Here is a 27942-nt window from a genome sequence, read left to right on the forward strand (position 1 = left end):
ATCTGTTGCATAGAAAGTACTCCACAAATGTTAGCTATTTGCCAGGCACCCTGCTAAGCACTTTACATGCGCCACCTCATTTCAGCTGCCTTCCTAGGAGGTAGGTACTAGTGTTGCTCTCGTTTTGCAGGTGAAGGGAATTAAGGCTTGGAGAGGTTATGCTCCTTGGCTCAGGAGCACATGATAAGGCTGGGATTTTTTGAAGCCAGAGGCTGCATGAACTTAGGCACTTCCCTACTGTACTCAGTGAGCACTCAGGATCATGGTTTCCTCCTCAAAGGAAAACTGCTAAGCCCAGCTAAATACCTCAGCAATTTATAGGCTGCCCACTTGCAATCTCTGAACCAAATGTCTTTTTGATGAGGCCTAAAATCCACTCTAAGAAACTGCAGAGGGGAATTTCTGAAATCGCTTCTAACTTCCTGTGAAAATATTCTCTAACTGGCAAGAGATTGTCCAGATAACAATGAATACACAATAAAGCTGGTGCTTCTGCCTTTGCTACCAGGCTCACAAATAACCCATTTGGCTTCCCAATCACTCTGATACCTAAAACTAGCAGAATTTATGCTTGTGGCTGGAATGGCTCTGTTCAGCCAGAAAGCAAAAGTTTATGACTGAACCCTTTGCTCTGAAATGAAATCTAGTCTCTTTGGCGCGACTTTATTAGGCCATATTGTATGGCGATAGGAGACATAAGTACCCAGAATCTGCTGTCACTAAAATGGGACTGGGTTGGCGAGCGTTTTTGTCCTCACAGTCAATACTGTGTCCTAAAATGGGAAAGTTGAATAGAAATTAGGGATGCAAATCAGGGCCATTTTCTGAAACTTTATTTTTAATTGAATTCAATATAGTCATGTCATTGCTTCTGTATCTACACAACCCACATTCCAATGGAGATTCAGCTATTACTGGGGTCACTGAATCAATGGAGAGAGACTAAGTAGATAAATCTGGACCCCTGAAATATTGTTTAGGCTAATTATCACAACAGCCCAAACACTTGGATACCCATCTTGTGCTTAATTGTCTAAAAGCTTTCTCTGTAACTGGCTCCAATATCTGGCAATACTTCATGGAAAGCATTCTTTTCATCTCTGGTTCAAATCCTTTAGGCTGTAATCGATTCTTCTGAATCTCTGGTCCTCAAAGCATCATGGAGAATACTTGCCCCTTATTCTTCACTGCCTTTGGGAACTCCTTGCTACTCAAAATGTGGGCCCTATAGGGGAAGCATCAATATCATCTGCGAGCTTGTTAGAAATGCAGACTCATAGACTTGACCCCACCTCAGGACTAAGGCATAAAGAAACTGGATTTTGCCAAGACCCTTGGGTGATATACATGCATATCAAAGTATAGATAGTGCTGGACTCCATGTTTCAAAGGACTTTTATTAAGTAAGCCCTCAGACACATCCACTGGTGAGACCTTGTCATTTGTTAACAGCAGTGGCTGGTGGGATTCTCACCAAACTGTCTAAAATAGTAAAGATCCTTCAAAGGCACAGGCAACTCTCTAGTTTTTTTGTGTTATCAAAAGCAACCTCCCCATTCCTATGTGGATTCAAATGTTCTTTCTAACTCCCTTCCTCTTCTCCCAGTTTTTTTTTTTTTTTTTTAGAAAAGATCAAGTTGCTTTGGCCTCAATTTTAGAATTTAGGAATAATGAACTTGCCAAATATCACCTTCCCTGGGCTCAGTCTACTTCCTGTTGAATTGTTGTTTGACTTTACTTTGGAATCCAAAAAATGAAGACAAGGAGAAGACAAGGAGGGCTGAGTCACATGGGGAAGATAGAATAGGCATGAGATGGGGAGGGACGGGGCTTCCTCTCCCAGAGGAATGCAGGCAGGACTTCTAGCTAATAGGAATAACACCAGTTAGATTGGAGGCAATATACCAGTTCTTCAGAGTTTTGTCTTTCAAATTCAAGCCTCCAAGTTATTGGATTTAGAATTTAGAAAACCGTAAGCCACTTGCTAAGAAGCCCAAGATGTTCTGTAATGAAAAATTTCCCAGAAAATATTGCTCATAGTAAGAAGTTTTTTGGGAAGTGTAAAAATGACCTAGTTATACATACTCCCTGGTAGATCCTAACAGTGCAGAAATTTTTTCCACGCTCAGAAGCAGAATTGGTTTATTTCATGCCCCAACACTAAACGCTATGAAGTTATTCATGCTTACTTATGATCAGGTGCCTGGAAAAATTGTTTTTGTTTCTTTAGGTCTCTCTCTCCAGTTTTATCTTGCTTAGTTCAACTCAGCAGATATTAACTCAGCACCTCTTATTTGCAAAGTACTGTGCTGCTTGTTCTAGAAGATACAGAGCTGAGTAAGACAACCCTTCCTTTAAGGAGCTTACAGTCGATACGGAAATGGAATTCCACCTCATTGTAGTTCTCTTCAGATGTCAGAGAAGTCAAACGCTGTGATGGTCCCTAATGCTAATCACCACACATGGAGCACTTACTAAGTGCCAGGTACTGTTCTGGACATTCTGTACTGATCATCTCATTCAGCCCACATGGCCTCCTGAGAGATGTGTGCAGTTACTATTCCCATTAAGGCAGGGACAGCACAGCACATTGGTGAAATGAGGAAAGGCCTCAGAGAGGAGGTAGCTTATGACTTGAAAGTTATGGGAAGCACTGGATTTTGACAACTGAAAAGGTCATAGAGAGACATATTTGTGATAGAAGGGTCATGGGAAACAGAGATTTCAGGGTGGGAAGTCAGGAGAGGAAGTTTTTAGATTAGCATTTCCCATCTTCTTGAGCTGCTTCTTGAAATAAAGGATTCTGTGACTAAATATCATGTTCTGGCCGGGTGCGGTGGCTCACGCCTGTAATCTCAGCGCTTTGGGAGGCCGAGGCGGGTGGATCTCCAGGTCAGGAGATCGAGACCATCTTGGCTAACACAGTGAAACCCTGTCTCTACTAAAAATACAAAAACAAAATTAACCGGGCGTGGTGGCGGGCACTTGTAGTCCCAGCTAGTCAGGAGGCTGAGGTGGGAGAATGGCGTGAATCCACGAGGGGGAGCTTCCAGTGAGCCAAGATTGCACCACTGTACTCCAGCCTGGGTGACAGAGCGAGACTCCATCTAAAAAAAAAAAAATTCATGTTCTCCTCTTGGAGATTTACAATTCCTCTTAACATGTTAAATAGTCTAAGGAGCATTGCACTGAAAGTAAAATAATAAAATTAAATAAAACAAGTTGGCTTTGTTAAATTCTGTGCTTCCGAAGTTTATTTCATTCATTCAGAAACTATTATTGAGCTATGACTATGTACCACGCATGGTTCCAGGCAGCGGAGATTCAGGTAAAAATCTGTGCCTTTGACATTTCCCACATTCTAGTAGGGGCCACCACAGAATCCCCTCCCCATTCTCCTTTGTTTCAGATAACACCTGCTATTAAGTTTTGTCAAGTTCGTTCTGTGAAGTATTACTTGAGAATAATTCTGCCTTTCTGAAGCAGGGGAAATTATGGGAAGTCAGATTTTTAAGACAGAGTGGTGCCATGTTGTGGACCAGCACAATTCCAAGTGTGGTCCATGGTCCATAGATGGGGACTGTGAGCTGTTTCATACTCATCCGTGGTGAGTTAAGTACAGAAGATGAGAGTAAGTGCTTAGAAACTTTCAAAGCAATTGGATGGATTAATTTTATATGGATTGTGAATCTATGATAAAAACTTTGGATTTGTACCTTGCATATTGACTTTTCATTTTTTTTGTAATTCATTTTATTTATTTATTTATTTATTCATTTATTTATTTATGGTCTCATCATGTTGTTCAGACAGGTCTAGAACTCCTGGGCTCAAACGATCCTCCTGCCTTGGCCTCCCAAATTGCTGGGATTATAGGTGTGAGCCAGTGCCTGGCCTCTAATTCATTTTTATTAGATTTTGCAAAAGAATGGCTATTAGAAATAAAAGCTAAACCCTGGTCCCTCACCTCAGATGGGGTAAGAAGGGCTGCCCTGAAAACCCTGCATACGAAGCTGAACTATCCTGAGGTTGGTTTGGCAGACATCTGCCTGAAAACATTTACTTCCTGCTCAATTTACCCAAATAAGAATTATTTTCAGTGGTATTTTTAAGAAACCTTATTATTTGAAGGACATGTAAATATGTTCTTTACTATTAGCAAGGTTGCAAAACCAAATTCCTATCTGGACAGAGAGTGAATAGGCCAATCTTTAAAAAGGTCTCTTAAGTGTAAACACCTTTTCTATATTGGAGAGAAAATTGAGGAGAGGGTGGCAAAACCTTCTACGTGTTAAAAAAAAAAATAAGGACGAGTTTCCTGCCACATATGTAACACTTTAAAAAATAATTTCTCAGTAATTATTATTTTAAAAAGTTCTCATATCACTCTTGCTGTTAACCCTTCCTTTACCTTCAGTTCTCTGGCACTCTGTCTTTCCAGAAATAATCCTGGTTGGGATAATGGAGTGAGGGAAAATACCATGTATTCTGGTGCTTTTGCATGTGGTGTAGTCTTTTAATCTCCCTCTGAACACCTCATGTGGGCTGATTCTTTTTCATAATGCCTGATGGAAGAAATCTCATTTGATAGTCTGCAGCCCACTTGTCTGGGAGTAAGAGATTTGGCTCAAGTCTACTCCAAAATTAATATTTGGAGTTGTTTATTTATTTGTTCATGGCTGAAGCAACCAGTTTTCTGGCATTCCATCAAATCCCCCCAAAATTGTTTTAATTGACATTGTCCTGAAGCCTTTGGAAAAATCTGAGATCTTTTTGTCCTAGTCTCACATTCTGGAAAATGCTCTCTGAAACAGGCCATAATTGTGGCATGCCAAATTGTTATGGAGTCCCTGAAATCCAAGCAGCTTTCAGAAAGGCAGCTGAACTGAGTCCACATCCAAGAAGTTCAGTGTTGAGATGCAGTTTGGCACAGAGAAGAAATATATTCTGAAAAGGTGCAAATCACTGTTCTCTTCTGCTTTCTTCCTTTGGCTTCAACTTGATCACCAGTTCGCTCCACCCTAGAAAGCTGTGCAGCGAGGCATTCTCTTTGCTGGCACCATTTGGACCTCAGCTAACAAGACTCAAACATTTCATTTTGTTTGTTCTATGAATTGCTTTTTAGGATTTGCAATTATACTGAAGAACGAAGAGGCTAAGAAGGGGTGGAGAAGGAGATAACCACATGCCCTTTGATAAAAACTGGGGCAAGTTTTTTGGCATTGGAACATAGAGGGAAATAGAGGAGGAGAGAATCTGACAAGTCCCATGATGAAGTCTTCTTAATACCTTGCTGGCCTTAACATCGTACTTTTCAGCAAGAAATGAGAAATCGCAAGATTCAATTAAACTTTTCCCCTTGACAGAGCATGCTGTTGAGCAATGGATACAAATGACCCCCCATCCATTTTAGTAACCAGCCCAAACATTCATCAACTTAGAGCCCATCAATTTTGATTTCATGTTTAGTATTGTAGGCAAGGACTTGACACATTTTGTGGGGTTTTCTTGGGGGGTGTGGGGTCATGATAAATACGTTTTAATGGCATCTAAGATATGCCAGTCAGTTCATATGACTGCATTCTGTTTCAGACAATCTTATTATAAAGGACAGTGACAATGTATTGCATAATTTATATATATAAAAATATTCATTCAAATGTGGCTTATTCTTATTAAGCACTTCTAAGATTTAAAACTGTGAATCCTTTACAGGAAGAATATTGACTGAAAATTCAGATAGACTTTTTAAAAATAGTAAATGTAGTAAGTTCTTGTGAATACACTAACCTTCTACTACCCGTTTTGGGCAGTGTTAGCGTCTATATGTTACGACTCATCTCTTCTTATTGCAGCTATTAACATAATGGTCATTGGTTTTTATAATTTCCTTTTAGTTCTTTATTTTTGATGTGCATAATATAATGTATATTTGGATTAAAAGAGTATGCCTGTTTTCAATTAAATAAGGACTAGTATATGACAATCTTTGGAATTATTTACATGACTTCACGGGTAGAGGTGGACTTTTGCAAGATTATTTGGCTGTAATCAACACAGTTATTCAGACTTTTTACTGGGAACAGAAATCGTGATGGCTGTAACATACTCCCAGCCAGGAGAGTTGAATTTTTCACATTCACTGGGCTGTTAGCATTAGAGAAACACAGTTTCACTCTAATCAGAGGAAGCATAAAAAATAAAAGGCATCATTACCAACCCACCATTAGTGACACACACAGAACCTGGGATCAGGAAGGTGTGACTTCCCATGGAGCCAAGGCTGAGGTTTCCAGTTGGAAGGTACATTTGATGGGGGAGCTGTCTGCCCATGGATTGGTGTGAAACCATTTGCTTGGGAGGTTCAACTAGACTGGTTGAAAAATTCGATAATGAAGAGTAGATAAATAAGACAGTGAATGAGAGGTGTAGGCAAGCTAGTTCATTGGCTCAATCCCCTCTTCTCACTGATGATCCCGTGTGTATTTGATGAATAAGGACCCACAGAGCATCACCTGCTCATCTTTGCTAGGCGCTCTTCTAAAACAGCTGGGGTTTGATGTGACAGCCAAAGGATAAATTGCTGCCTCAGGAAATGCTCTGCCTTTGACTGATTGCTGAATGGCTGGCAAATTAATTCTGGCACCTTTCCCTAAGTCATTTTGGTCCCATTTCTTCACTTTTTTCTGCTGAGAAGTGTGTCTTCACATTACAGTTAAAAATACATTGACAACACAAACGTGGGGAACAGCATGTACTATTTTAGGAAAGAAGTTGTAGGCTAGGAAGGTTCCATTTTGTATAATAGAAACCATACTTCTATGCTTTGAGAGGAGGCTTGAACCACCCTTTCAGCTAGAGCCAAATGGATTATTACTCCTTGCTAGACGTCTCGTAAAGTCATAGGCTACAGAGTTTGGGCTTTTGAGTCCTTGATGGGCTTCGGTTTTGATATTTCCCTCTTTGGTACTTGTACACAGTAAATCCTCCCCATCCCCCGAAATCCTAACAACACAACCTCCCTACACCTCTGTCTTTGTGGTGGGTGGTTAAGAGTGTGAACTCTGAATCCTGTTTGTACCACGGATTCACTTTGTGACTGTCAGCAGGTTTCTTAACTTCTCTGTGCCTCAGTTTTATCATCTATAAAAGGCGAATTCATAATGACAATAACTCCCTTTACCTGGTCCAGATTTCTTTGTTCACTTTCATTTTCTTAGTATTAAACACAAGGTTTTATTTATTTATTTTAGAGACAGGATCTCTCTCTGTTGCCCATGCTGGAGTGCAGTGGTGCAATCATAGCTCACTGCAGCCTTGAACTCCTGGGCTCAAGCTATCCTCCTGCCTCAGCCTCCTGAGTAGCTGGCGCTACAGGGGTGTGCTACCACACTTGGCAAATTTTTTAATTTTTTGTAGAGACGGGGTCTTGCTGTGTTGCCCGGGCTGGTCTCAAACATCTAGCCTCAAACTTCCTGCCTCAGCTTCCAAAGTGCTAGGATTACAGGTGTGTCTAAGGATTTAAATTCAATGTATTTTACACTGTTTTTTTTCTGTCCTAAGAATGCATTGTATGAGAAATGTACACTTTTGTTTTTGCTTTTCCAAAGTAAGTTAAAGATATCACACTTGAGACTTAGAAAAGTAACCTTGATAGAAGGTGATAATTTCAGCCCTTGGGTAGGTATAAAGACTGAAGTTCTGTTGCTGAGTTTGTGATGCACTATGATGTAATGACTCTGAGTTCTCACTCTTGACTCCTCTGATGTGATTGGCCTATTCCTGTCCTTGTTCTGGCATGACTTAAGGATTAAATGGTCTCAGTATTAATTATAATTACTGATTCTCCTGCTCTTATGTTATACATAAGGGTTTTAAAAATATTTTTAATTGTGATAAAATACACATATAAAATTTACTATCTTAATCATTTTTAAGCATGTAGTTCAGTGGTACATTCATATGACTGTGTGACCATCACTACTATCCACTTCCAGAACTCTTTTTACCTTGCAAAACGGACACTGTCTCAGTTAAACAATGACTCCTCATTCCCTCTCCCTCCAACCCCTGGCAGCCACCTTCCTACTTTCTGTTTCTATGCATTTGAGGACTCTAGGTACCTCATATAAGTGGAATCATAACACGGTTGCCCTTTTTGTGATTGGGTTATTTCAATTAGCATAATGCCTTCAAGGGTCATCCATGTTGTAGCATGTGTCAGAGTTTTCTTCTTTTTTAAGATTGAATAATACTCCATTGTAAATTACCACACTTTGTTTATCTAGTCATCTGTCCATGGACACTTGGGGTGCTTCCACCTCTTAGATATTATGACTAATGCTGCTGTGAGCATGAGTGTACAAATATCTCTTTGAGATCCTTCTTCCAGTTCCTTTGGATATATGCCTAGAAGTGGAATTATGAATCCAATGGTAATTCTATGTTTAATTTTTTGAGGAACCACCATACTGTTTTCCACAGTGGCTGTGCCACTTTACATTCCCACCAACTACATACATTGCTCGAGAAGATGACAGTTTAATTCAATTAGCAATTTTAGACTCTTTTTAAAGTGAAATTCCTTTACCAGAAATCTCAAAAACATATTGACTATCCATATGGAAATAGTGTTAAAGATGTGGAAATCTTAAACAGATGGCGATGACAACGGATTTAAATGCCCCAGCATTTATTCAGTTGATTCGATGCTACTAGGTCTAGTGTGTAGAGACTATCCACAGGTCTACACAAGGATGTGGAAGAGGCATTTTGTTTTCTAGAACATTCTGTACTTTTTTCCAGTTATACAACTTTCAGTCCTCAAGCATTTTTAATTAGCCACAAAGACAAACTTGCAGGAAAAAAGATATGGAAAAATCAGTAAAAGTCAGATATATGTGGTCAGGTATATCATAGTCAGATACATCTGGTGCTTTCTCTAGCAAAGAGAAAAATATGGGGAAGTAAATACCAGTTTTGATTTAATCAGAAACTAGAACAGGTCCTAAGATGAAGAATATATGCAATCAATATTTGCTGAATGAATGACTCAATAAAACAATTTTTGCTAAATTCAAAACAAACATGAATAATATTGTTATCCTACAAAGAATGTGTTCCTTCTTATTTAAAAAGTTTAGTGATTCACCTACAATAAAATTTGGTATAAAGAATAGCTTCATTAGGACATAAAGGCATGAAAATTCTGGCCAAAACTAAAAGAACCTTGTTAAAACCATATTAATTGAGGAATACCACCCATGATCAATAATAAAGGTTTGTATTTTCATTATTTTTGATAATCAGTTGTTGTATTTAAATTAGACCATAAACAACACGTTATAAAAGAACACATATGAAAAGAATAGGCTGAATTATTTTACTTCAGGAATACTATTTGCCCATAAGGCTCTAGTATGGGGATTTGTAATTAGTGATACCTCATATAGTATCCTATTCATTAATAAAACAAATTATGTTAATACTGTTTCCCAAATATTCTATATTCCAACATTTTTTTACTAAGGCAGATTAGACTTTCTTCAAATTAGTTAGTTAGTGACCTTTGCTTATAAGTCAAGCATATCTTTTATTCGAAAACAATTATTGAGATCTTATGGTTTGGAGAAATTAAAAAGTTCATGCTTAGCTAAACACATTGCAGTTAATTTTTAAAATCATACCATTTAGCAATAGAATTGGTTGAGTGACTTTTTTTTTTTTTAAAGACCCCACTCTGGGGAAGGCCAATTTGTAGATAAACTGCTCATACCCAGCAGCACTGCCTAGCTAATGTCTAACCTGTGAGAGTAGGCTGGAAGCAGCTCAAACTAATGAGGTTAACCTACATAATCTAATCACTCAGACTGAGCTAAAAGCAGACAAAAAGCACAGAGCCAGGGAGCCTTCAGTTTATTTCTAAATTTTTTCTGGCTTTTGTATGCTGGAGCGTCACCAAGTAGATGGTAGGTGTGCCCTTGCCCACTGTTCCTAGCTTTCCTTCTGGTCGCGTGTTGCATTTCTCCCAGTTAACTAACTGATTGGCCGCTGGCAAGATGCCTTTTAATACAAGATCAGCACAAGACGTTCTAAAGAGCCACTTCCTGTTGGCGGGGTGGCTTCCTCTCATCTTCCTCTTACCCACGCCCCCACTGGAAGGGAAGCCTGAGAGGCTGCAGCCAAAGACACACAGCTTGCCCTCCTTCCCTCAGCGAGGCCTGTGAGATCCCTAAGCTCCCAAAGCGTCTCAACATTCTCATTGTAATTCACCAGTTTCTAAAGACTGACTCCACTGTAAGCCGGCAGTGGTGGCGCATGCCTGTATTTTGGGAGCATTTTGGGAGGCCGAGGCAGGCAGATCACTTGAGGTCAGGAGTTTGAGATCAGTCTGGCCAACATGGTGAAACCCTGTCTCTACCAAAAATACAAGAATTAGCCAGGCATGGTGGTGCACACCTGCAATTCCAGCTACTCAGGAGGCTGAGGCAATAGAATCTCTTGAACCCAGGGGGCAGAGATTGCAGTGAGCTGAGATCACACCACTGCACTCCAGCCTGGGTGACAGAGCAAGACTGTTTCAAAAAAACAAAAAAGAAGATTCACTACATTGTGGAATCCTTCCAGAGATGCCTAGCATGAAGAGGGTTGCTGGGAAAACCAGCTAAACTTGACTACTTAGAAAAAATGCATATTCTAATGAAATTTGGAGCAAGACCTCTCTGAAACTACATTTTACTTTTGTGATACACCTTTTGAAATTTGGAGCAAGACATCTCTGAAACTAACATTTTACCTTTTGTGATATTCCTTGGGGGGTCAGAAAAATCTGTCATTTTGTGCAAAGTAGAAATATACTGCTTCATTATAATATATACATGCTCATTATAAAAGCCTTCAGACAATACAGGAATCTATAGAGAAAAAAAGTATCATTCTACCACTCAGAGGTAACAGCTGTTAGTGTTTTGATATAAAGCTTCCTCAATTTTTTTTTATGGCTTTACAAACATTCAGATAACTATAGGCCATCTAAAAAAATAGGATCAGATTATGTACACTGTTTTATAATGTGCCTTTTTACAGAATTTCTGTATGAACAGGTATACATTTTCATTATAATTTTTAATTGCTTCTTAGTATTCCATCGTATGTGTGCCATTTACGGTTATTTCCCATTTTTCATGAATAGAAAGGATGTTCTTGTATATTTTTTTACCTCTGTTTTCCTGTTTCTTTGCTATGAATACTTCAAATGGAATTGTAGTGTGAAAGACTATGTACTTTTACAAATTTTGATAATAATTGCAAAATTGCTCTTCGAAACAGTTGTATCAATTTCCTTGCCCACTAATGTGGGTGAGTGCCCATGTCTCCACACCATTAGAAGTCATACAGATTAAAGACTGCTCACGCTGGCTCACACCTGTAATCCCAGGACTTTGAGAGACAGCGGCAGGAGGATCACTTGAGGCTGGGAGTTCAAGACAAGCCTGGGCAACATAGCAAGACTCTGTCTCTTAAAAAAAAAAAAATTGCCAGGCATGGTGATGCATATCTATAGTTCCAGCTACTCCAGAGGCTGAGGCAGGAGGATTGCTTCAGTCCAGGATTCCAAGGCTTCAGTGAGCTGTGATCCACTGCACTCCAGCCTGGGCAACAGTAAGACCCTGTCTCAAAAAAAAAAAAAAAAAAAAAAGAAAAAGGAAAGAAATCACACAGGTTAAAAAAGAAGTGGTGTTTTAGAGGGCACACACTTTATGAGTTTAGGGTCATTGAAGGCTTTATATGGGTGCAGAGGCTGTGTTCCTGATTGCTGAAAAGGTCACCATTATCTAACAAGTGCATTCATTTGTTTGCCTGAGAGTGTAACTCAGGTTTCCCTTTTACAGCCCACCGTCATATTTCAAACTCTCCGCATGTGTTCCTTTCCTTTAGATTGAGGAAGACACGTGGCAGAAATACTACTTGGAAGGAGTCTCAAATGAAATGTACACAGAATATCTCTCCAGTGCCTTCGTGGGTCTGTCCTTCCCTACTGTTTGTGAGTAAGTGACCTTTAACTGGATGCTCTTTGGCTCTCAGGGATATTGAATGTACCCCTTGCAAGGAAGCCTCCCATCTCTACTGGGTACAGTTGGAGCACTTGACAATTGCCGAGGGTATCCCGTGTGCTCGGCCCCATGTGATGAACAGGAGGGTGGGTCATTACATGGTCTCTGCCTGGGGAATTTCCACTGGCCCCACTTTTCTTGACAGGCCTGAGAGTCTTGGACTTGAGTTCATCATTTATGCTAACTTATGAACTACAGTTATCCTGCATGCCTTCTGTGATATAGACACATTTATGAAGAGTGGCATAAACCCCTGCCTGTCTGATTCTAGTAGGGCAAAACAAATCTTGCCAGCCCCTCAATGAAGGGAATTTTAATCTGTCTTCCCATCAAGTCTGATCATAGAGACAACAGAGAAGCTACTGAAATAAAGCCATTCAAAGTGTTTTCACCCTTTACTGAGGAAATGTGGAACCAAATATACAGAAGGAGGCCTTGAGCCCCCACATAGACAACTGCCATGTTATAATAATAACAAGTCTTAGCTTCTGTTTCCACTGGCTCAGCAGGATGGATCAAAGCCACCCGCCATGGCCACTGCAGGTAGAATAGATGGTCACCTGTGGGGGATGACCTCAAGAGCTCCAGGTGTCTGCCGTGAGGCATGACAGTGCCTCAGATTCCTCACTTAGAATCCTCATGTCTGCAATCCCAGCACTTTTAGAAGCTGAGGTGGGAGGATCACTTGAGGCTAGGCATTCAAGAGTAGCCTGGGCAACACAGTGAGACTTTATCACTACAAAAAATAAGGAAAATTAGCTGAGTGTGGTGGCACACATGTATGGTCCTAGCTACTCTAGAGGCTGGAGTAGAAGGATTGCTTGAGCCCAGGAGGTTGAGGCTGCCCAGGAGGTTGATTACGCAACTGCATTCCAGCCTGGGTAACAGTGGTGATATCTCTAAAATAATAATAAAAAAAAAATCTCAGATGTTGAGTTTAAGATGAACGGGGTCTTTGTGCCCTCTGAAAACACAAACTCCCTGAGGTTGGTGAAACATTAAGCCTATTCTCCTGACACCTTAGCAAAGGATTTGACAAGGATTCTTCTCACTGGGAAGAAACAGGGGTATCTGGGAGCTCACTGGGCTGAGGAAGAAAAGCCATTTGCTTGCACTTCCTGCCTACTTACAAACCAAAAGAGAGGTCTGAAGACATCGAAACAAGACTGATCAGGCTTTACCACAAAGGAGAGGACAGTCCTGGGTGCCCTTGGCCTCGTCTGTATGGCGGTTTTCTTTCTGTATGCAAGAGGGAGGGAGGCAGAGCGCTTGGTGGCTTCGTGTTTACCTGGAGCCTCCTGTCACTGAACACAGCAGGTGCACTCTGTCAGTCCCTGGGCCCAGACCCTAAGCAATCCAAAATGGTTTGGCTCTTTACTGAAATTTCTCACCCTGTCTCTAAGCGAAAGTTTAAATGCTAAATGGACTGGAAAAGTGAATAGGTAATTGATTCGGAAGGAGTTATTTTCTGAAAATGGATGCCCTATTGTGACTCCCATGTGTGCCTTTCTTTGAGAGCTATTTCTCTTCCTGCCACTGAGAGGAGTTAACCATTCAGAGGCATTGGGTCCTGGAACACTGAGGCTGTCCCAGGGGATCTCCCCCTCCCTGGAGCTTGGCCTGTCTAGGATACAAAGCCCCGGGGGAAAGCAGGCTTTTTAACGGAAGCTAGTTTTATAAAAAGGCAATTGAAGCCTTGTCTGTCTAATGTGGTGGTGGTCTGAGCACATAACAGAGCTGCCAGCGCCTGCAGGGAGTCTTACGCTGGTGAGGGCGTCAGCAGTGGCTCCGTCAAGCCCCCTTCCTTGGCTGTAGGGTTTCCCTGGCCTAACTGGTGTTTGTGTCTAACAAAAGTGCTGCCTCCCCAACCCCCAGGCCCTTCTTGCTTTTCCACCCTTCTCTTAACTCTGCTCTTGGGAACTGAATCGGTTCCTCTTATGGGTAACTTGAAGGGTCAGGACTGCTCCCCCTACAGGCTCTAACTGGGATACTCACTAGGTACGTTTGACTCACATAGATATCAACTAGTTGCTGATATTTCGAAATAGTGGTATTTCACGTAAAAACTAGATTTCTGGCTTCTTTAGAAAATCTAATGTGACAATGCAAGACCTGCATTTCCTTGGAATGCTAACTGGCTCCAGTTCGATGTAGCAAAGGGGTTAGTATAGTCATGTAGTCACTCCTCCCTGATATCTTAAACCAGGCCAGATTTGCACATAAATCCCAGGCCTGGCCCTGTGGTTGTGTGAGTTTGCCAACCCTGACCCATTGGGTGGTGTGGAACTTCACTGGCCTTCAGCCAGCTCAAGAGCTGGCACTAGTGGCTCTGTGAATATTCCCTTTGATTGATTTTTGTATTTAGAACATGTCCCAAGGAGGAGACAAATTGTTGTCAGATAATTTAGTATTTGCTCAATAAAGTTTCTGGAATATATATATATTCCACTTCTGATGTGAGTGAGAATGTGTACAACTTAGTGCTATTATTCGTTTAATACAATGATACAGCAGAGGTAGAAATGATCAATAAAGGAAGGACATTTAATGAGATTTAGGAACATCCCAAAACATTGAAGCTCTCCTCAAGCATTTGATTATCTGGAGGCTTAATTACCTGTGTTTTCTACTTTAAATTAAAGAAAAGCCATAACTCAAAGTTACCAGCAGTTTAATGATAACACTCTTCAATTCAGGTTAATTAAAGCACAGCCGTAATTAGAGTGTAGTGTTGTATATCACTGGGCTGGCACAGAAGTATTTTCATTATAGTAAGAATTGGCTATTCAATTTCAAAATGACATAAAGGACGCCAAAATATATTTTAAGCTGGTTCACGGAGAAGAAAAAGAATTGGAGAACATTCTGGGTATCATAAAGCACAGATAAAATATACAGATTTTCAGAGCAGTTTCTGTAATTATACACTGCACTAAAACAATATGCAGCCAATAACATCTTAAAGCATGGAAAGAAATAAATGTGCTTTTTCTCTAGGCTGGCAAAATGCTCCCTTGCAGGGTGGGATTGGGAGAGCTTGGAGTTTTCTCAGAAGCTAGGAGAGTCATTCTATGAAAAGATATGGGAGCAGGATGTAGGGGTGAAATTTGAGATTGTTTCCCAAGAGAAAAGGAAGGGGAGCAAAAGAGGCAGTGGGGGCAGAAGGTCCTGCCACCCCGAAAGCTATCTCTATCAAAATTTCAAGCCAAGAGATTCTCAGTGTAGCCTTCAGTCTGTGGCCAAAGGCCCAAGAGCCCCTGGCAAATCACTGGTGTAAGTCCAAGAGTCCAAAAGCTGAAGAACTTGGAGTGTGATGTTCAAGGGCAGGAAGCATCCAGCGCAGGAGAAAGATGAAGGCTGGAAGGCTTCACAAGTCTAGTCCTTCCACATTCCTCTGCCTGTGTTATCCTAGCCATGCTGGCTGCTGATTAGATGGTGCCCATCCAGAGTGAGGGTGGATCTACTTCTCCCAGTCCACAGACTCAAATGTTAATCTCCTTTGGTAACACCCTCACAGATACAGCCAGGAACAATACTTTGTATCCTTCAGTCCAATCAAGTTGACACTCAGTATTAACCATCACAGGTGCTTACCCCAATCTCCTTCTCTGAAGTAGGAGTGCTATGACTTATCTGTCAGTACGGGTTAATGTCTTTTCCCCTCTCCCTCCTCTCCTTTTCCCTGTACCATTTATCTTTCTCATTGAATATAATAGAAGCACTTAGAAAGAAAGAAACACATTGCGAGCTATATGTGTATCCAAGTTATATTTACTTTTAACCTTTAGGAAATTCTCTTATCGGTTAATCACCAATTAACCAGATATTTAATGAACTGGGATATGTGCATCATTGTGCCAAGCTTGGTGCCACTTCTAGAGGAAACTGCTACTAGATTTGATCAAATATATGTGCATGAAAAGATTAATAGCAATACTTACAAATGCCAACAAATTTCAAGAAAAATATTCAGTTTCCCTAGGGTGGCTGCCTCCAGAGTTTACTGTCTGGCTAAGAAAAATAGTACCCATCCTCAGAGAGATCTAGACACCCACTGGTTAAGTGCTGTGGTAGATGCACACAGCTGGAATAGAGATGCTGAGAGTTATAGGGACATCTCCCTGTAGGCTGGGGGGACATGGGGGTTCTTCCTGGAAGAGATGACATTTGAGCTGTGTCTTGTCAGGAGTTTTGATTCAGATGGGGGATAAAGAAGGAAGAGGATATTCTAAGTGGTAGGGAATCTGGAGGCTGCGCCACATAGTACCATAGGGAGCTCTCTCAACACCTAGGTCTCCGAGATTTTCCAGTTACAGCAAATTGCTTTCCTCTTTAGATGAGACAAAGAGATGCATCAGATTTATTTTGACTTGTGATTTTTTTGGGGGAAACTGATAACAGTGTTTTTGGTGAGCACTTGCAAAAGTGAGGGTGCACTCCCCTACCCTCAGGGAGGGCAGAGGGGAGGGGAGAGTCTGGACAAGGAGGAGCTGCAGGAAACCACAGGCTCAGCAGTTGGGCTGCCTCAAGAACACTGTGTTCTAGGTTCTGAATCTCACGGGGAACCTGTTAGTCAGTCATTCATCATTTGCAAAATATAAAAGCTTAATTGTATCCAGTTTTACAGCTCAGAGGGGATTAGGACAAAAGATGTATTTAAAATATGGTGTGTGTCTCTCTATTTCCCTCTGCAGCTGATGGAGCAGTTAAAATTCAGGTTTGATGTGGAGTATTTAATGCCTGAGGGACTTGGGGAACTCCAATCAGATCTTCCTCAGCTGTGCTGAAGGGCAGGAGTTCTGTCCCCAAGCCTAGGGGCAAGTATGGATGCTACTGTGCTGGTTTAAGAGTGCAGGGGGATTCTCTATTCCCTCCTCTACTTCCCTGCATTCAGTGCTCCCCTCCTAAATTCAGAAAATCATGCTCTCAACCTGTGTTGTTTTGCACAGACAGATCTTTAAAAAGAAGCCGCTTGGGGAAATTTAAAATTTAAGACCGCCCGGAGAAAGCTGGGCCTCTTGCCCAATGAAAACTGTAGCTAGTTTAACTTGAGTTCTGTGAAATCATTAGTTTTTGGAGAAAGACATCCAAATTTGAACATGGAGCAGAAAGAAACCAGGCAGACCCAATTGTTATATGATAGATTTCTTTAGCCTGGCTGCAAAAATGAGCATTTTAAGTGAATTTATGGAGAGGCTCAGATCTCTCTCTGTTTTTTTTTTTTTTTTTTTTTTTTTTTTTTTTTTTTTTTTTTTTTTTGAGATGGAGTCTCACTCTGTAGCCCAAGCTCGAGTGCAGTGGTGTGATCTCAGCTCACTGCAACCTTGTCCTCTGGGGCTCAAGAGATTCTCCTGCCTCAGCCTCCCAAGTAGCTGGGACTAGAGGCGTGCGCCACCACACACGTTTAATTTTTTTGTATTTTTAGTAGATATGGGGTTTCACCATGTTTCCCTGGGTGGTCTCGAACTCCTGAGCTCAGGCGATCCACCCGCCTTGGCCTGCCAAAGTGCTGGGATTACAGGCGTGAGCCACTGCACCTGGCAGATCTCATTTTTTAAAAAATATTTTCCCCTCACAGAACTGGCTCTATTCATCCACTTGATTGGGGAGTATTGTAATTAGTGTTGAACATATATGAATAGAGATGTGAATACAGTATTGGTGGTTATTTCTACTACAGAGACCCAAGAGGTGACCTTCTATGAGCTAGTGAATAAACCGTTGACCCTAAAGTCTATCGAAATCCTCAATAACAGGCTACTAAGGCAGTGGTGGGTCCAGAATTCTCTACAGAGGGGTCAGGGAAGGAGTCCTGTTGAAAATGGAGTGGACGCTTGGGCTTTGACTCAACATTGGGTTCTCATAGCAAACACACGGTTTTTTCTTTCATATTATGTTTCTCATTAATAATAATAGCAAGGCTCTCTAAAAATGCAGTTGTTCACACTTTAGGCAAAAGTTAATTGTCTCTATCAAGTAATGTATTTTTAAATTCTAGTGTCTTAGGGTGTGCTGGTGGAGATTGTGTGTGTGTGTGTGTGTGTGTGTGTGTGTGAAAGAGAGAGAGAAGGAGAGAATAAAAGAGTGGGAGAGAGGGTGGGGATATTCTGAAACCTTCCCACTCCACTCCTATCAAAGCTTCATAGAGAAAAAGAGTCTTAACATTTCTATGAACATTTGAAATCACTTCTATTTTCTTGGTGCTGAGTCTTGGAAATCCGGATGTTTCAAAGTTTCTTTACCTAGATGTTTTGATTTCTAGGGCCTGTCATTTTAAATTAAAGCTCCTGAATGTGAATCTTTTCCATTCCAGCCCCTTGATACAGAAGATCTGGTTTCCCAACGTGCAGTGTTTGTATCCGTATCTACTTCAATTGCATGTGCCAACCTGACATTCCCAAGGGCCCTCTGGATAGCTGAAGAGGGGCTGGTGCTTTGGGTGGGGCTGGGTTCAGGGGGAATGATGACAGTTGCTTCTTTCGTCCTCCCTCACCTGACTTGTGGGGTGAGTCCTCTTCAACAGCCCCAAACCTCCTCTTTGTATGTTCTTCCTGAAGGTGCAAACTCTATGACAGGTTTCCATGTTTAATTCACACCAGCAAGTAATCTTTCCAGTCAAGGGGGCTGATTTAATGGCAAGAACAATGTATTTCCCTCTGGGTAGGCAGAAACAGTTGGACTCTAATTCTTAAGAGCCTTTGTTCAGGAACATCTGGGTTGAAACTACTGTAGTTAACAGATGATGTTGGCAGTAAAAAAAAAAAAGGGGGGGGGGCTTTGTATAATGTCGTTGTCAAATTTGGTAAACCTTTACTTAATAATTATCAAGAAAGCAATCTAACTTGTTATTACAACAGTTTTATTGCAGATTGCTGGCTTAAGACCTTTTTGTGACAAGTGGCATTTTTTTTCTTGAAAAAAGAAGTCATTTCTATTCCCCTGTAATTATTTTTGCAACAAGCAACAACTTCCTGTGTTGGACATATTGGGGCATTTTATTTTAGAAACCAAGAATTAAATTATTGCTAGCTTATGGCTGATTTTATCCCATTTATTGCATTGTGAAGGCTTTCTTACTTCCTTTTTTCCCCTTACCTCACCTCACCCTGCTTCCTGATTTCACACGAATTCTGTATATGTTGAAACACTGTAAGTTGAGTAAAGGCAGAATTAGGATAAGGATTAGATGGCTAATGCCCATTCTTCTTTACCAAAAAATGGTGTTGAGTGATGCAAGTAAATGTTTAACCGGAGAACATCAGTTCTGGGTAGACTGAAAGTATATATATTCTTGGGAGTGTAAGGGGTACATAAGGGTTTAAGAGGGTCTCTAGAAGGTCCCAAGGACAAATTGTTGTATCTTAGAATTGGACTTGCATCTTGGCATTGTGGATTGAAGGCAAAAATTAGATTCCCAGAGCATATCACTACTTTTATTTCCTTCTGTATCCTTCCTTTCCCATCTGTCTGCTTCTAACAAATAAGACAAGCTAAGAAGCAGCTTGTTTCATGATTCTGTACTCACTTCCAAGCCTTCTCTGCATAGACTTTCCTAGTTTGCCACTTTATCTTTTCTCCATCCCTCCAGCCACTCATGAGATTCTACTCCCCATTCATACATGCATTTATTTATCCAGACTTTACTGAAGGCTTACTCTTTGAACTTTGCAAAATGCCAGTGAGGCAAAGCATGCATCCTGTACAGGAAAAACTCAGTCTAGAGGGGAGAGATAAGTAAACAAGTGATAACCACACCAGCTGCCCTGTTCATTCACCTTGCTCTGCTCTTCCCCACTGGACACCTCCAACAGAGGCTGCATCTGTGCAACAGGATGCAGTCCTTAAGCCCAGGATTGTGACATTGGCCAACTCTCTGTGGCAGGATCTAACAAAAACGTGTAATTTGAACACTCACAGAGGGAGCCATAGCTCTTGCTTCCAGTGTAAATCATGGTTTATTATACTTGATTTGCATTTTGCAATATCCAGAGGATACCTATTATAGTAGGGATTAAAAATTTAGATACCTGTAGGGTTCAGGCAGTTAGCAAGAAAGAATGAAGAGTGAGGCCATCGGAGACAATAGAGAGTGGTGGGGACCGTGGCACATTGGAGAACAAACATTCCATCCAGAGGGATAAGTGCTTCACAGCTGCACTCCCTTTTAGCCATGTGGAATGTGGTGTCAATGTAGCCCTATCTGATTTTGCAAGGAAAGCTGAAAAGCCAGTTTTTATATGAATTCACTTGTTGGCATCTATTTACAGTTTTTTAAAAAACACTGTACTTACCAAACAGAATGTGTCTGCCTGTTGGGCTTGTGACTGCCATTTCCTCTCTTCTGATGAGAAGCATCTGTGTAGCACATTGCTTCAAAGACTCGATTTCCACTTTTGGCTTTTTACATAAAAGTCAATTGACCTTGACCTAGTTGCTCTCCTCTGTTTGGACTCAGTTTGTTATCTGCATAGGAAGGGCAGGATCAGCCAATCTTGAAGGGCTTGAGTCTGAAAATCTGTGTTGTGGCATGGCTTGCCTATGTTCTCTCTGTTCACATCATTCTATCCCTCTCCTTTCCTTCGGCCAGTGGGCAACAACTTGTTTTGGGTCAAAGGACTTTTTAAAAGGGGCTTCTATAAGGCATTGTAGAATCATCTTAGGTATGGATTTGAATGTTTTGAAGTTATGGATTTAAAACTGGAAGAGGACTCAGATCTGCGGGTCCATTCCCTATAAGGTTAAGGAATGAATACAAGGCCGCATAGACTTTAGGACTTTCTTGTAGAGGAAACTCTTTTTATATCCAGTTGGTAAATGGTACTGTAGTAGCTAGGAAGACATAATTCACCATTACTAGGAACTGTTACTTCCCTTCTTACCAGCAGGATTAGGTTTATAAAAGCAATGAAGATCTTTGATCCCATGAACTACCAGAGTCCCAAAGTGGACTGGTCATTGCTCATAGGATATTAGCAAATTAACCTTTGCATGATCCATACTAAGTTTAAGATCAGCCTTCTCCCTGATGTTTTGGTATTTAGCTACTATTTACATTAGAAAGTGGTTACTTAATTTGGTAATTTGGTTCAATAAACATTGCATAAGCTATCTTATTTTTTAAAAAAACAATTTAAGCTCCAGAAGTAACAGTCCCATAAAGGGTGCATGTTAGCAGTGCTCTTTGGGACATAAATTAAGGAAGGCATTTTCCAGCTGTAGTTGGATATGTGTGTTGGTGTTTCAGCAAGCTGCATAATCAGCACAAAGCCCAGGTCATTAGAATCTGCTGGCAGGAATCAGAAAACCTGCAAATCACCAGGAGGTCCCAGATATGCCTGGATAGAAGAGGTCCTTTGACATCTGACTGTCTACTGAAGGCAGTGCTGTGGACCACAACCTCACATGTAGGAATGAGCAATTGGTCTCACTCCCTGGAGAGCATGAGGCCTTCAGCAGCACTTTCCTTGAAAGCAACACATCCCCCTATCCAGCACATCTGATTATGTCACTGTTCTATTTTAAACCAACAAAAATCCCCCAATTCCACTTATAATAAGCTGCAGACTCCTTGCTCTGGAAAGCAAAGACCTCATGATCTTGCTCCCACCTCATTTCCTGACCTAATCACTGTCATGCTTGACTTTGCTCACTCAGCTGCAGACTTACTGGATTTATTGCTGATCCTCAAACACCCAGAGCTCTTCCCTGCCTCAGGGCCTCTGTGCTTGCTGTTTCTACTTCCTAGAAACCTCTTTCCCCATATCTTCTCATCATGCTGTTGTGCTCCCTGCATCCTCAGAATGGTCCTCCTGAACCATTAGAGATGATATACCTCTTCTGAGTTACTCTTTATATTCTTAAGTTGTTTTATTTTCAACATAGAACTTGTCATCATCTAGGAATTTATTATTTATTCACTTGTATATTTGCTTATTGTCTGTCTCTCCCAATATAAAATAGGCTTCACTGGAGATCAAGATGTAGTGTATCCTGCCAGGTATTAGCTAGAGACCTTAGGCATGTTACATGGACTTTCTGATCCTTGGTTTCATCACGTGTAAAATGGAGCTATCAATAGAAGTCTGAATAATTGGGGTAATAGCTTCCTCTTAGGGATATTGAGAGGATTAAATTGAATTACCAAACCTTCCCCACACTGTGACCCAGTATCTTATCCCCCTTACAATGCTGGAGCTAAATAAATAAGCATCAACTCATTGTTCAATCTATCAGTTAATCAATGTTCTATTATTCAAAATGGTAATGCTCATTGTAGACCCTTGTCATACATCATGTATGTAATTATTTTGTTTATGTGAGCTTTTATTCTATAAGTATGTAAGTGCATAGGTTCATCTAACTGTATTGTGCCATTTACATGTTCATGTCTTTTTATATATTTGTTCTATTTACATGTTCATGTCTTTTTATATGATATTATTTGTTGATCTTATATCTTGAAATATTCTTTGAAAAGCCATTTAGAATGCTAATACCTATTGCACTGTACTTTATTGCCTTATTATTGGACATTTAGGTTGTTTTCTATTTTTCTACTCCGTATAAATAATACTTACTCTGAACATCTTTAAGCATAAACATTTTACTGCACCTTTTGTTATTTTCTTAGACTTGAAACCCAGTAAGTGGAAACCATTTGTTTGTTTAGCTTCTCTGTATCGGTGGGTCTATTCACTATGCACTATGGAGAATTCCAAACAAGTCCAGGACTCTTAAGGAAGTTGGTCTGGTTAAGGAGACAGAGTTCAGACACATGAAACAATGGGGAAAGACCACAGCCAGTATAAAATTGACTAAAGGCTCAGTGATTTGGTTACAGACAAGGTGCTGGGAGAGTTTTGAGAATAGAAAATCACAGGGTAGCAGTAGCTGGAGAAGACCTACTGCTTGCAAGATTAGAGTTGATGTGGCCTGTGAGGATGGGTTGGGAAGAGCTAAGAAGGGATTGAGAGTGGGGAACACACAAGGGAAGGGATGGAAACAGGAACAAGCCAGCCTCAAAACAGTCTGCTCTGCAGTCGAGAGCACCAGGCAGATGAGGTAAGACAGCTTGGATGGAGCCAGGAGTGACAATGCCATCGTCATGTGCTGGGTACTTACACAGGGGCCAAGTATTATTACCATCATTGCAAGCACACAGGGGTCTGCTCGGAACAACAATATGAGCCATTTGTACAAAAGACCGAAACGGAATCCAAATAACAGGTCCAGCTGGTCCAAATCTTTCCCTCCCCCTGTAGTTAACATTTTACTACCCGACCGAGTAACTAATGAATCTGGCCCAGTGTAAATCCCCAGGCACAAATCTCTGCTTGGGCTCTGTGTCTAGACAGCCAGACCTGAGTGCAATTTGCACTTTGAGCATCCAGCACCTTATCACTTGCAAGAAATCAGGTTTAATAGGGAAGATGGGGAGGTGTTGCTTCCACCCCCTCCCTTTGGCACAGTGCTGGTGGAATGAGGATCCCCTCAGTAATGACTGCATTAGGAGACTGAAAGATCGTAATAGTGTTTGTTATGTGGCTCTGGTCATTCAGAAGAACTGATTGGGAGGCTTCTCCATCTCATTGCAGGCTGTGTTTTGTGAAGCTCAAGCTCCTAATGATAGCCATTGAGTACAAGTCTGCCAACCGAGAGAGCCGGTAAGTTTGCGGTAACCCAGCAGCCAGCTGACACTTTTGATGGTGAGAGTGCATTCTGAGAACGGTTGGTTCACTTCTGCTTTCTTGTGCATTATTTATCTGCATGGAACCAGATATAAAACCTCTCTGACCCTAGAGCACATTTCGAGGCATGCCCCACCAGACACTGCAGCTTCTATGCCAGACCAGCCTGGCACCCAAAGCCCTGCTGGGCATTCAGAGAGTGTTTCTCCAGGGAAGAGGGATGAGTCCTCAAAATATCTCCACCTGATCATGCCGACCTGGACTTTTCACCTTCAAGTGTTAAACCAGAACTTAAAACCCCTTTTTACTGCTATGAGCAAAAAAGCAGGTGGACTCTGGCCTCCTTTACAGCAGCCTTGGGGTAGAGCTGTGAGGGGAGACACCAACTCTCTTGATAGCCAAATTACAAGCAGCCTATTGTGTACCATATGTGCTTCTGCCGGTGCAACCAAAATCCAGGTGGCAGAATATCAGCTTCATGTAAATGAGCCAGGAGAGTGGAGCTCAGAGGCAGGAGCTCTCTTTATTTATTTATTTTACACTTAATTATGTGCAAATCAGACTGATGAGGGACTGGGTCTGGTTGAAATAGATAACATCCCAGTCAATATATGAGTTCACGCTGGAGGTGGGAAGCATCGTGCTAACAAGAAATTTTGCTGATGGAGTCCTCTACGCCTTACAGATAAAATAGAGATGATTTTTTTGCTCCCCAATTCTTGTCAATAGTTTTGGAAGAAAGAGAGCTCATTGAGAAGTGCTCAAGCTTTTGTTCTCTGAAATGACACCCATAGCCTATTCCTCTATAGTTCATATTTTTGATCCTGCAGATGCCCAAATGTGGAGTGCAGATTCCCTCCAACAAACACCTTAATAACTGAGCAGAGTACAGGGGAAGACTAGAAGTTTCCTTTTATCATCATTTAAGGAGTTTTCCTAATCTGGGTGAATAACCCAATACAGCCAGACTTTCAAATGTACAGTCTGTGTCTATGACAAGACAAAACAAAAGAAAAGAAAACACTGGATTGTAAACAGATCAATCCAATGTTTTCTGTTACCTTAACTACCAGATCAGATTGCTCACAAAGTCAATCTGATCAAATGTTAAGCTATTTTGAAAACCCAAATCAACCAAAAGGAAGAAAAAATAGTAGATTTGGTGGCCATATGTAGAACATGGCTGTAGCAGTTAACAAATATGTAGATAGATAAATATTTTCTTTTTCATGTTGGCAAAGTGAAGAATATTGTTTGCAAAAACCGACAGTCCTGGTTATTAGTTGTTCAGCAGATGAGGTGGAATTTTCTGGGATTACTGTTTACCTATGTTTTTGCCAATACTCACTTGTACCTGTGTAGGGGAACTGTGTGTATCCTGGATTTTTGCAAATGATATTCTCCGTGTTGCCAAATCGCAAATCTTTGTGTAACTCAATGTTCTCTATTTACTTTTGTGCATCTTTCAAAAAAAAAAAATGTCATGATGTGGGTGATGCTGATGCTGCATAGTGTTTTTCGACCATTCTGGAATAATCTGACTGCAGGAGATTGCACCCTGAACCTTGAGCAGTTGTCTTTCACTCGTTGCCTTTTGGTTTCAAGGAGAGAAAAAGAGCGAAAGCCTGTTAATGGTTCATTGTGAACTCAATGTCACTATTCTAAGAAAACTAACTCAGAGCACTCCCTGAAGATGAAACTTTTCTTGGATAGGCCCTTCAATTGAGTCACAATTCTGAGATGTTTTCAACAAAGCCATATTTGTAGATATAGTTTTTAGTACATATATATATATATATATATATATATATATATATTTTTTTTTTTTTTTCAGAAAAGGGCAAAAAGGACTTGTTTGGCTTTGTTTGGGCTTTCTTTGTGCAGTTGCCAGCTTTATTTCTCAAATGTGGCTTGGTCTCAGTGTGGAAGCACATTGGTTCTTGTGGAAAAAGGTGTGTTTGAGGGAATGTGGATCATGCCTCTGAGAAAACACAGGACTTATCAAACACAATATCCACGTTAAAGATACACATTTTTTTAATCTTCCCCGAGATAATAATTTTAATGTTTTTCTTTATTTAAACATGCCCCACTTCTTTCCCTCTCACATTTTCTAACTGAATGGGTTTGAAAATTCAAAGGACCTGCTTCTCCTTCCCACCTTCTTTAACCTGTGTTTAACTGCCTTCTTTGTTGTTAGTTTCACCCCATGATACTGTTTTCATGCTTTGCTGAAAAACCTTGTTTTCACATGCATCCTTCAAGTGATTTGAAACAAAGGTTTTATTCCTTCTTTCCTTCTGGTGTCAGTCTATTTATTATCAAATTGTTTGATTTTAAATTCTTTTCTTGTCGTTTTGCAGAAGCCGAAAGCGGTATGCACTCTTCGTTAACTTTTCTTCCAACCTCCACCCTCTATCTTCACTCCTAACCCCAGGACTAACCATTTGCCAAGAATTCAAGAAGAGAGAGATTATATATATGTATATATAATCTCATTCCCTTGTCTGGTGTATATATATTATATATGTGTGTGTGTATATATATATACACACACACCCCTCTCCAACTAGAGTACATAAATTGGAAGTAGCCTATTTCTGTTCCTGTTTGATTTGTTGGTTCTTTTGGATGACGCACTAACTTCTTTGCAGGAAACCTAAAAAAAGGAAAAGCACACTCCTGTTTTCAGTCATGGCACCAATAATGGGAACAAATACTATTAAAGTTGAACAGGAGGATGCTTCTCTCCAGCCCTTTGTGTCTGTTTCTGTATTGTCCTGATGCGTCTTGATGTCCATTGGACTCTGGTGCCATTTTGTCTACATACCACATCCACATTCCCAGTGACCTCCTCCTCCCTGTGTCAAGTTTCTTGTCTATAGAGCAGAATTCATGTCCTTTTGTCCACAAAACAGAGACCAAGCCCTTACACTTCTGTTTTTCCTTACATTTATTTTGGTGATAACATTTTGAATATTTTATTTCTTGGGCAGTGCTCAGTATAGTCTTAGAACACTGCTATTAAATTGCCAGATTATCACACTTGATTTACGGAGTTAGTACTGTTTATTGAGACAGACTCATGGCTTTTTTTTTCCTAGTGTGTTTGGGCATATTTCTTAATATGAAGTTTCTCAATTTTCACCGTGTGATTTCACCCTGTTTTGCTGCTGTTTTACATTGCATGAAGCATGACTAAATCATCATCAATGGCATTTAAAAAAAACTTTTGGGTTAATAGTTCCAGGATAGCTTTTCAATAATGTGTTCTCTAAGACAATATTGTCGAAAACATACTATTGAGATGCCTACTTGTTCATCTTTTCAAGTTACTTTTCTCCGTGATTGTAATCACTATCATGTGTTTGTGTTTGTAATTGTGTGTGTGTGTGTCTGTGTGTGTGTATTTGTCTGTATCTCTTTCCAAAATCCGATTTTTCTGTTGTTTTTTCGAGTACATGTGTATAAATGGAGGTGGCTTCCTGTCAGTTTGGTATTATTGATATGATCCAACTGCAAGAAGTTACTGCAACACTTTGCATCTTAAAGGTCCACAGTGGTTGCACCTCTGCTGTTGGCTTTTGGCCTTTGAGTCCTTTTATCTTGTGGTGAAGGCATGTTGTGATGTAGGCATGACTTGTCCTAAGTATACCAGAAAATGATCTGGCTTGCTCCCAGAACCAAATATCCAGCATTATCGTTTCTAGATCACCTGTCTCTTCCCCATCCCATATGGCTAATATTTTTTGTATGTGCGAAATATATTTGAAAATGCCATTTCTAAAGTTATTGAGATGGATGCAGGCTGAGTAAGTCCTCACCAGTATCTCTGGCGGACCACAGTGGCAGTCATTTGAGTCTGACCAACTGGGAGCAATCTTTATCATGCTGTCTGTGTGTAAGTGAACTGGGCTTAAGTATATTGACATATGAAATACACAGCTGTGTCTCTGATGGTATCCTAAAGTAAAAGTGTGTGTGTCTAGTTGTGTGGGACTCCAGCAGCATGTATTTTAAAGCCCAGAAAAAATGAAAAGTTCCAGAAAGGTGATAAGATTTGAGATGTGGGGTTTCTCTGAACTGTGCCTTCACATAGCCTGTAAACTACAAATGCAGTCATACTCTCTGAGAGGGGACAT

General features: G+C 40.7%; 1 protein-coding gene across 15 annotated transcripts in view; it reads left to right on the forward strand.

Moving 5' to 3' along the window:
• Positions 1-27942, forward strand: part of KCNMA1 (potassium calcium-activated channel subfamily M alpha 1) — a 768905-nt gene that overhangs the window by 586400 nt on the left and 154563 nt on the right. For all 15 annotated transcript variants that reach the window (XM_054435608.2, XM_054435610.2, XM_054435633.2 and 12 more), the window contains 2 exons: positions 11938-12047; positions 23708-23776. In XM_054435608.2, the coding sequence (XP_054291583.1) occupies positions 11938-12047; positions 23708-23776 (179 nt within the window). The remainder of the gene's footprint in view (positions 1-11937; positions 12048-23707; positions 23777-27942) is intronic.

The sequence above is a fragment of the Pongo pygmaeus genome, chromosome 8 (assembly GCF_028885625.2).
Source record: "Pongo pygmaeus isolate AG05252 chromosome 8, NHGRI_mPonPyg2-v2.0_pri, whole genome shotgun sequence".
Classification (NCBI taxonomy): Eukaryota; Metazoa; Chordata; class Mammalia; order Primates; family Hominidae; genus Pongo; species Pongo pygmaeus.